The sequence below is a fragment of the Triticum urartu genome, chromosome 2 (assembly GCF_003073215.2).
Source record: "Triticum urartu cultivar G1812 chromosome 2, Tu2.1, whole genome shotgun sequence".
Lineage (NCBI taxonomy): Eukaryota > Viridiplantae > Streptophyta > Magnoliopsida > Poales > Poaceae > Triticum > Triticum urartu.
In genome coordinates, this window is record NC_053023.1 from 593,332,678 (window position 1) to 593,344,020 (window position 11,343).

Sequence of the window (11,343 nt, forward strand, 5' to 3'; positions counted from 1 at the left end):
GCTATGCAGTGATTCAGATGCACGCACGCGCCCCATGCATCGTTTTCGTGCAAAAATTTAAGTGTGCAAAACGTAACGGATACACACACGCGTCCGGATTCACACACGCACCGTTCTCATCCTTTCTCTCTTCCTCTCCCACCCACAGGCCTATAAATGGGGTGTCTCTCTTCCTCTCCCACCCACAAGCCAGATCCGATCCTCTCCAACTTCAAACACCCAAGCGACCGAGCCCTCCCCAAGCGAGACCAAGTGAAGATGCAGTTCAACGGGCCGACCTTCAACCGTCCGCCTGTCGTGCCGGAGCTGCGCTACCCACCGGGCGTGCTTGTGGAGAGGGAGCTCCGTGTGTGGGCTATTTCAAGGTGGAGGGGTTCCGTTGAACTCACTCGCGCCTTCCTCAGAGCCGGCTATGCCCACCTCCCACGGGGCTCGCCGAGGATGTTCACCCTCAACGAGGTTCGTGACCGCGGCGGCATCCTCCTACTGCTCACGGTCACCTTCACCAACCCGTTTGACGCGCGCGAGCTCCTCGGCCAAGTCTTTTGGTGCGGCTGCGAGGCCATCTTCTTCACCGTCTACAACATCTACACCAACTACGAGCGCATCTTCCCCGCTCCAGGCCAGATGCACTCCCTTCCATAGGACGAGGAGGAGGAGGTGTGAAGATGAAGACGGTGTTGAAGGGGCGCGCGCGGCCAAGGTGGAAGAAGAAGGTCAAGATGAAGATGTTCAAGCCCGGAGTCAAGCTCGTCATGTTTCGTTTTTTATTTTGTTGCTTTTCTATGTCGTGTCGTGTCGTGTCATGTTTCGTCATGTGTCTGTGAACTGTCCGTGAACTTATCTAAGTTATTGCAATGGTACGGTGTGTTTCATCTTATCTAAGTTATTAGGGTTTATTATGTGTGTTAAAAAATGTCTGTGCCCAAACATATCATTTCTTCCCTAAACAAGTCATGAAGTTCGAGAACTTGTGGTTTTCATTAATGAAAATCGGAGGGGGTGAGAAGCCCTCTGTTTCATTCAAACAAAAAGTCATGAACTAACATGCAAATTTATTCCCTTTAAATCCTAAACCAAGTGCCACTCTAATCCTAAACCAAGTGCCACTCTGACCAAAATCATGTGGTAGTGCAACATACATTTTCAACCTTCCAACCCTCCAAAATTTAAGTGCAAAACAATGGAAAACCACTCTCACGCATGTGCAAACATTCACGGTCTCACTATTTTTTTAAAAAAAATTCACAGTCTCACTATGTATACCTTCCTTCCCTACCCATGTCAAAGTCTTGTCATCTGTCCTAGTGGTTACCAGCGCAGCCCTAAACACCACAAACCCATGCGGTCTTGGGTTCGAGTCCCCAGCCGCACCAATTTTTTGTGCATTTTCCACCCTTCATTTTTTTAGACAAATTATGTTTTTCTCAATGTAATGCCCTTAAAAAATGTTCATTTATTTTGGCACCTGGCGTAAACCTCTACCAGAGCTGAGGCACATTTTCCATGACATTTTGGTCTTTGATTTAAATCACGGTGTATTTGAATTGGATTAATTAACAGCTCCAAAAAATTTCTAACCTTAATTGTTTGGCTCCGGAATAATTCAATTAGCTCCCACAAAAAGTTTCAGCATTATGGTTTACTGCCTAAATTAAATCAGAATAGAAAATAGAAAAATACGCAAGAGAACCCCAGAATGGGCCTAATTGGATGCAGTTGGCACATTAGTCTAGCCTGCACTTGGCTCTACACTCTGAATTTGGCCCAAGAGCAACCTTTTTTTGGATAGAAAGGCAGAGCAGAGAGCTGCATTTCATTGATCAAAAGTTTCTGAATTCCTAATTTCTTCTCTTTTTTCCAACATATTTAAATGTTGGTCACTTCTTCTCTTTTTGTTTCAACATTTAAACAACTTTAACCGACATTTAAACTAGGTGAATTTCTCAAACAATTTCAAGATTACAAGTTCCTCCATAATTCATGTCTTTCCATACATTTTCAACATTACAACCAGTGCGATTACCATACCTACAAATGCCCAAAAGTATTTGCAAGTGGGTATTGGTAGTGCTTGATCTTCAAGCTTCCTAACCTTCTTCTTCAACATCCTAAGCTCAACAGCTAGCTCTTTGTCAGTGCGTGCTTTGCCCTCCATCTCTTCTTCCGGAGCTCGTGGTGCGGCCACTGCCGTTCGTGGCAGCATGCACAACCATACTTCATGCTCTTCTTGCAGTTCATTCATCGGAGTCTTGGCCAGAGCATCGACCCAAAGAAAGAAGCCTGTCACCTGCATGAACACCAAACAGATTAACCCATTGCTCAAAGATCCCGACCACTAAAATGGTGCAATTGCCCCGATTCTTACCCCATTCTCGTCGCACACGTAGAACGGACGATTCTGGTTCCTCGGTGTCTGAGAAACCCTCCGATCAACGCCCGCCCGGCACCGCGGATAGACGAAGACAGGCATGTCCACATGCGCCCGGCTCTGCATCCGCGAGGTGGCGCGGGAGCTTGAGGAAGACATGGAGCTCGGAGCCGAAGGGGATCTCAACGCCGCCGCGCCCTCCACTGCTAGCTTCCCACCGCCGCGCCCTCCACAGCTAGCTTCCCGCCGTCGTGCTCTCTCTCTCGCCGTGGTCATCGTCGTGCTCTCTGTCGCTGTGGTCACCGCCGCTGTCGCCCGCTTATATAGCACACCCGCCAACGGCTCTCTGCTGGGTCCCACAAGCCACGCGTGCAACGGTCTGAATAAAATTGGCCGTCTCTGTCGCCTGGTCCCACCTGTAAGGGCCGAGTCAAAAGGTTGACCTGACGGAAACGGCAGAGTTCACGGAACGAGTCGGTGCGCACGAACTAGGGGCAAAACTGAGCAGAATTCGCATCTGAGGGCAAAACTGAATACATGGACACCACTGAGGGCAAAAGGATAATTAACCCTAATTATTTTGGCAGGGAAGTTTCTATCATGATCATATTATATATTTCTTTGTGACCGAGTTCGCATGCATCCATAGTATAATTTTTTGTTGAGTCGGCCTTGCAATTAAGAAGGGTTTCTTTTTAGTCATGCACGTAGATACCTCAAGATTTTCTTTAAGATGTTGTGGCCGCCGTCGGCGTTGTCCAGGTTTGTAAGAAGGCTACCAAAACTAATCATAAATTATTCTATAGGTTTGTAAGAAAATATTTATTTATTTTATACCCATTGCAGCGCCCAATGTCTTATCTACATATTTAATCTACATGCAATTGATGTCATGTTTTATCACAAAATGAAATATTTGGATTAATGCTTATTCAATGCATTTTCATGTATTATTGAATATTGAACATTGTTTTAAATGAACTTATTGAGCTTGGTACATGAAAAAGATTGTTTTCTCTCAGTTGCAATCTCATGGGCACAATATCAAACCATATTGTATCCTAGCTGTCGGGCAACAAAGAATCACAGCACTCATGCATACAAGAGGAATCATACCACATACAGGTGTCATACGGGTGGGAAGGTGTAGTACAATCAAAGTCTCTCACATACACTCACTTCTACGAACGCACGCACACACACTACCCCTATGAGCACCTCCGAGAGACTGAACCAGCACATTATCTTGAGATTGATGAAGTCACCACAAACGCCTTCGTAGTTGACGGGAACATCTACTCTCACTACACGCACATCTTTGCAAGGCATGAAATAAATCCAGGAAAATGCAAGCACCAATGTCAAGTCTAGGACTTGAACTCTTGTGGGCTGGGGACCACTGGTTGGTTCGCACATGTGCGGGTCTTGAGCCATGCTTATTAGGCTATGGAGATGCTATTTTTATCTCCCGTTGCAACGCACGGGCATGTGTGCTAGTAGAAGAAAAAGAACCTCCGAGCCCTGCTAATGGGCCTGGACCAGACGGACCACGTTGAGGCAAGCGTTGGATATATAGCCTTCGGGGCTCGTTTTCTGCGGACACCTATTGCGTGGCGATAGCTTGCCGCGCCTCAAGTTCTCGTATGTTACCTGAAAGTACCTTTCTACACCTGGGCTCTAATGCTCTTGGTGTGAGCAGTAAATTGAAAAAAAAACAAGATTTTTTTAGAAAATTGTGAATTTTTGGCATACTTTAAGAAATATTTATTGTGCATGCAAAATTTGGTCAAGAAATTACTTGGGTGGAAGTCGTGGCGAAAAAATAAGAGCTCCAAAAGCATTAATTTTGTTTTTTTACCAAGCCATCCACCAGTGTGATTTCGTGATAAATTTTTGCATACACTCCAAACTCCTTAAATTTTCCACAATTTTCCTAATTTATTTTCTATTTTTTTCAAATTTACTGTTCACCCAGGAGCATTTTGAGCCCGGGTGTAGAAGCTCCATGTCCTATCTTACCTTTCTATTTTAGTTATATCTATTTGTTATTCATTTCATTCGTATTTTTCATTTTTTTCTACTTTTTTATATATTTGAAATATTTTAAATATATATGTTCCAACAATTAAGTTACATAAATTTTCAAAAGCGTTCATCGGGCATTTCAAAATGTTCAAGCAGTGTAAGAAAAAACTCGAACAACTTTCAGAAAATGTTCATATCATTAAAAAAATTGTTCTTGACATTTTTAAAAAATCTCCGTCCATTTCTAAACTATATGCATGACATTTTGTAAATGTTTATACAATACAAAAGAAATATTGGCACATTTTAGAAAGAAAATAAATTCATATCACTCAAGAAGCAGGCGGACTTCGCGACGAGAGGGAGCGCGCACATTCGACATGAACATGGTAAAATTAACTGAGATAGATCAAGCCCTATTGACCTTTGCCCCACTTGAAAAAGTTATCCCTGACATCGACAACGACGAGCAGGAACGGGATGAAGATGAGGCCGCCGGACCGTCAAACTGCCGTGCATAGACGACAAGTGGACTCGACACATATGCATATGCCCCGTACACTTTATTCACCATTGCCATGGTGGGGAGCAGCTAGTGCTTCTCCAAAGACGTAAAATGTCATCAGTGTATTAGTATGAAAATGTCATTGATCGATTTTTTCACCCCTATGTATGAACTTTGTAATGCAATATTATCTTGAATTAGTGTTCTGATCATTCAAATTGAGTGTGTGGATTTTTGAGTTGATGCAACAAAGAACAGAACAGAAAATAAAAGACATGAAAAACGCATTATGGTGACTCTGTGTTTGCGCACACTCACTGCAGTCTCCATATACATATGAAGCATGCTCCATACGATGGATGGCGATCGCAAAGACTCTACTATAGTTGTTCTAACTCTAGAGTTTGTCGAAGGATCGATGTCAGCGAGGGGTGGCACTGCCATGTTCATGCTGTCTGTGGTGGTGCAAGAGTAGGAGTAGACGATGCGTCTTTCTTGCTCTTTTAGTGGTAGAAAGCTAAATCTATATATCTTTGAAAAGTCCAGTTGTACGTTTTTTAAAAGCACAAGCGCAGACACTTACATATGCTCATGTATACTCACCTCACGAACTCATGCACGCACGCACCACCCAATTAGTACGATAATATACTCTCTTTTTTTGAGAGCACGCCAAAAACATGCCTTAATTTTATAAAAGAGAGCAGAAAAATAATGTACAAGAAACCTGGGGATAAATGCTAACAAACATCCCAGGCACACACCCACACATCCCCTAAATTCAGCCTAAACCTACTCTCTCATAGAAACCACAGAAACCTCCTCCCCCTAAGCCTGCCGCCTTCCACTCCTTCAACTCACCAATAATGGCGTTAGCCAGATCTGTCGCGTTCAACTGCTGGTTGGTTCCGTGGAAGACTCTCGCATTGCGTTGCTTCCATAACGCCCAAATGACCGCAATGACAACCGTATCAAAACCCCTCTTGGAACCCCTACTCCGGCTAGCTCTCTGTGTCAACCACCAACCCAAGAGATGATCCTGCGCGTCTGGGATGTTTGCCTGCAGGCTCAAAGCATCAAATATGGTATGCCACACTTCCCTAGTGTACACGCACTGGATCAAGATGTGCTCCGCATTATCCTCCTCTTGGAGGCACGTATAGCATGCTGAAGGCCGGTCCTGCAACCCATGCCTCGCTCGCCTATCCGAGGTCCAAATACGATGTTTGCAATACATCATGATGTAACCGAGATCCAATGAAGCAGTACCAAAGTTTTGCTTAGGGATTTCCAATCAAGTACTTCATTCCAAATTCTCAGTAGAACTTTTTAAGATAATATATCAACCAAGCAACCTCCTTTGGCTAAGTTCCAGCATACAAAAGCAACAACGACTGTGTCTAATTGAACTCCCATGAAAGAAACAGAATACACTAAGAAGTTACAGAAGGGGAGACCATATTTTACTTGCCAGCAAACAAATATTGTTTTCTAGCTTCTCATTTATACCAAAGGGAAAACTTTTAGAAAACATAACTGATAAATTTGAAGATGCTCCAGAGTTAATACGAGCCAATAATTAATTAATTATCCATGACCCAATTACCCATACCTAATATTACCACTTCATTGGTAAAGGCCCATAAATGACTATATCATTATGCAAATGAGAAAGTAAATGCCAATAATACTAAAGCATAGTGGTACGTAAGGAAAAAATATATAGCATGCCTATTTTCTTAGAAAAGCACCATATCAGTACTTATCCAATGAATTTCTCAAATTTGTTGTTTCTGATTTGAAACTGATCGAGCAAATTGTCCCAGTCTTCGCGTCATCATAGCACGGGAGGCCAACTTTGCTTTCATCAAGGCACTGCAAAGACATAGGTTGGGATAAATGTTATTCTTATTGGAATTGAATATGTACAATCTTGCGACATCCCTAAATATCAAATGGATGCAACTTGGCAGCATCTATTTCTTTTTCAATCAGTTTTGGGTGCTTTTTTAGACAACTAGTAAATCTCTAGGCGACAGAAATATTTTGTGTACTATTGGCTTATGCATACCTTTTCGACAGAGAAATTGCAACAGTGTAGTGTGATTTTTGGGTCAACAAATATATTTCCCTTTACACATCTGAGATAAACCATGGCTCTTGCCATGAAATTTCTTACCCCGTCAACTATTAAAAATCATGAAATGGAGAACCTGCGACTGCATGACTGGGAAGACAGAAGCGATATATAAAAACTTAAGCTCAATGAATGTGAAGTTTGGAACTCCAAGACACATACGAGAACTCTTCAACCAATTATTCAGAAGCTTCATATCATGCTATGTGAGATACCCAACAGAAGGAAACTACATATCAGAATTATGATATTATTCGATAAATCTACACATACAAAAAGATTTCACATTATATAGATCATTAGAAGTGTTTTTTATTCAGTACTTTGTGTCACCAACTTATCTTTATTGTTCTCTGTCAGGAAACAAGATTCACCTTGTACCACAGATGCATATTAGATAGATATGTAGCCTGCTATTTCAATACAATGTTTAGTTGATCTATAGTACAAATACTTATTGTCCCAGCATCAGGTTTATTCTTATTTCATCTCACCACCATCAGCCAACACAAAGGGGTCAGCAATCAAATACATCAATCGGCTAACCTGCAGGACAGTAAGAGAAACTTCACAAACATCCAATCCTATAACTGAAAAAATCTACACACAAACGAATTCACATCAGCCTCTCAATTTCATCTCTTGCAATATATGAAACACGAATCCTGCCACTACAGAGCGTAGCAATCTAGAACAACCTCCTAAATGTTCGAGATCCAAAATCCAAACAGATGCCAGATCGACGCAGGCAGAGTGGAACCGTCGAACCAGGCAACCAAAATAGAGCCTTGATCGGACCCAACGGCAAGCAAGCAACGAAACGAACCTGAGATAGCAATGGAGGTGATGGAACTCATCGAAGCTAATGCTGCTGTCGCGGCCGTCCACCTCCTTCTGCTGCAGCTCCGACTCCACCTCCACGGCGCCCGCGTCGGAGCGGCAGCCGCAACCACCCTTTGTGTGTGCACCGGCTTGCCCACCTCATCGAGGCACAGAAGAATAAGAGAGGGAAGTAGGAGAAGACAATGGGTTGGATGCCGCCAGAGGAAGAGGCGGAGCCGCAGAGGAGAGCCGAAAGGAGAGGTTGCGTGCGGGGATGAGGCGGCGATCGCGCTAACCCTTGGCATAGCCCTTCGTGCGCCCTTGTAGCGACTGTTAATAGGTTTTATTCCAAGGGGTACCACAATGGATTCGATGCAAAGAAAATGGTCTGGGTCTGACCAGGTAGGTGAGCACATTAAATGCGTAGTGATGTGTTATCGTCTTCTATCTTTTGGGAACGAACCCCAGTCTTTCAACACCGACTATGGTGACACCTGCGGAGGCATGACATGTCTCAGCATAGGTGTGTACCATGCGGCGGCATGGGTGAGTAATTCACCCATTGCGTCTTGTCCATATTGTCTGGTGTGTCTGCCCACCGGCCGCGTGGCGCAAGGGTTCTGCGAGCGCAGAACGGCCACGCCACGCGTAGGTGAGGCGATAGCTTGTTGTCGAAGGCTGGCTGAGTGCGCGCCAGCTAAGGACAGCCGTTGTCGGGCGATGTCGTTAACGGATCTTGGCCGGAGTTAGTCGTTACTAGACGGCTTGATCTGGGTTCATAGCTTATGACAAGTGGGGTCCAAATATATATAAAAAGCAATTGAGTCCTTGTAATTTAAAAAAAGAGCAATCAGGTCCTGTAATTTTCTAAAAAAAGTGATCGGGTTCCTTGTAAAGAAAAGAAAAAGCAATCGGGTCCCTAGACTGATCCCGCTCGACCTTTCTGCCACAACCGACTGCCGACCTCTCCCTAGAATCGCTGCCCACTCCCCTCTATCTCCTGCCGGTGACCCGAGGAGGCTGAGCTCCAGGACATTGACTAGGGGTGCGCGGGCGGTGGCTCCCCATGGCACAGCAAGCAGCGGGGCCTCAGGCCACTCGTGTCCAGCAGCACGTGATGGCTCCCCATTGGCGCGGCCACTAGCACGCGGCCTCGGGCGGTTCACGACAAGCAACGCGCGGCGGCTCCCTGCAAAGCTTCATATTCGCATGGCAGGGGCGGCGAGCGGCCACACCAGGGGTGGCAAGGAGCCGAGGGCAGCAGAGGTGGCAGCGTACGAGCACCGGCATGCGCAGCCCTGTGTGCACTTTTCCCCTGGCCCTGTTCGTCTATAGCAGCCAGCGAAGGTCACCTAACTCAGACAAGATGCTTCCCCAGATAGGGTCAGTTTGCGGGGAAGGGGGAAGGCGGCTTCCTCCCGTCGGCCGACCATGGTGGCAAGCGTGCACGTCGAGCACGAGATCCTCCATGGCTGCATCAGGGGTGCGGTTATACCTCACTTATAGCGAACCTTCCGACTCGCTGAAGTCACACGAGCGTATGGGCCGGCACAGGCCACTGCCTCTTTTATTTCTTTTTTCATGTTTTTCATTTTTTTAAATTCATTTATACTTACAAGTATTCTAAATAAATATATTACAAAATATTTTACATAAAAATTTAAAAAATGCTAACGGGTGTGAAAAAAGTTGATCATATGCTTAAAAAATGTTAATCCAAGCATTTGATTTTTTTAAACAAGTATTTTAAAAAAGTTAATCAAGCATTTAGAAATTGTTAAATATGTATAGAAAAATGTTTTTTAACACTAGAAAAATGTTGACCATGTATTTAAAAAATGTTAATTCAAGCATTTGTATTTGCAAAATGTTAATCAAGCATTTGAAAATTGTTAAATATGTACATAACTTTTTTTACCATATATTCAAAAATTATTAATCAAGCATTTGAAAAAATATTAAAAGTTTATAGAAAACAAGTCTTGAAAAAATGTGTTAAACTTATATTTCAAAATTATAATCAAGGATTTAAAAAATGTAAAATGTGTACAGAAAAAATGTTGACCCTCTAGTAAAAAATATTAATCGGGTATTTGAAAAATGTTAACTGTATATTGAAAAAATGTTGACCATGTATACTTGAAAAATATTAAACATGTATATTATAAAATGTATTAGATATATACCAAAAAATGTGTACAGAAAAACAATAAGAACCCGAGAGAAAACAAAAGAAACCAATGACAAATGAGAAAAAGAAACAAAGTGAAGAAGAGAAAGAAGCTAGTGAAAAACCAAAAAGGGAACAAAGAAAACCAAAGAAAATAAAAAAACCAGTAAATTAGAGAAAATAAATGGAGAAAAATGGTGAAAAAAAGAAAAAGAAAAAGAAAAAACCCAAAAAACCAGTGAAAACCCAACGCTTTTTCTTTAACAATGTCGTGACCTTCTAATTAAACACGAACCTGATGGTGGACAAGTGGCTAGCAGTGCAACGCTACAACCAGGACGTCGTGGGATTGATTCTGCGTGACCCTTTTTCTCTAGTGTATTTATTTTAGCGTGAATGGGCCGACCCTTAACTAAACTATAGACGCTTCAGGCGAGACCGAATGAAGGCTTGAGAGCGTAGGAAGAGAAGGAAAGCAAGCGCTTGCTCGCCTGGGTGGTTGGGCTGCAAGCCCATGAGGATGGAAGGGAAGCAGGAAAAAAATAGAAATAGAAAGTGGTTGGGCTGCGGCCTGGGAAAGAAAATAAATAATTAAGAAAGAAAATCGCAAAAACCGAACTCTTCACAGCCCCAAAAAAATTGCAAAAATTGAACGCGCCAATGCCCATGGCTCTATTGCGGCCGTGGCCACGATGCTCGCCACACCCTATCGCTGCTTTCGCCACGACGCTCGCCGCACTTAATCCCACGCGGACTACGACCCTTCCAACTCCCAACATCTTGGGAACCCCTCGCTGACACAGCAAATGACCACCGCGATGACTGCAATTGCGACGCCGTGTTAGACAAACCAAAATTGTTTGTCGTCGCCATGTCAACTGCTCAACAGCCATCGGACCTCACGGTGGAATGTACCCTATAGAAAACAAAAGAGAGGGGTGGCAGAGCAGTGTACGCCTTACCCAATGCTAGAGCCGATGAAGAACTTAGACTCCCAGCGGTCGAAGACGCTCGAATCACCAACGAAGGCAAAGAAACCATGAACCACATGCGGAGTGGAGCGCGAGACGGTGTAGGAAAAGGTGGGGGAGTGGCGTTAGTGGAGCGAGGAAGGGGGATATAGGTAGCGTTCGCTCCACCAACAGTTAGCACAAACAATTTCTACGCCTCACATGGCGATCGTTGCGCCAAGATCCATGCGATGCATCCGAGGGCGCAGAGCGCGTTCACGCAACATCAATATAGAACTGACACAAGTTGAGCGCGTTTTGCCTAGCTAGCAGCGCCCAGTTACTTGGGACAAACAACCTGGA

At 43.9% G+C, this 11,343-nt stretch overlaps 1 protein-coding gene across 1 annotated transcript; it reads right to left on the reverse strand.

The window, feature by feature from the left end:
* Window positions 1–1,962: 1,962 nt before the first annotated feature.
* LOC125539019 lies at window positions 1,963–2,818 on the reverse strand. The gene is made up of 2 exons (XM_048702375.1): window positions 2,369–2,818; window positions 1,963–2,290 (listed from the first exon to the last, which is right to left on the reverse strand). Exons 1-2 carry the CDS (start codon window positions 2,645–2,647, stop codon window positions 1,982–1,984), a joined length of 588 nt encoding a protein of 195 aa, XP_048558332.1. The 5' UTR covers window positions 2,648–2,818; the 3' UTR covers window positions 1,963–1,981.
* Between the last annotated feature and the right edge of the window lie 8,525 nt (window positions 2,819–11,343).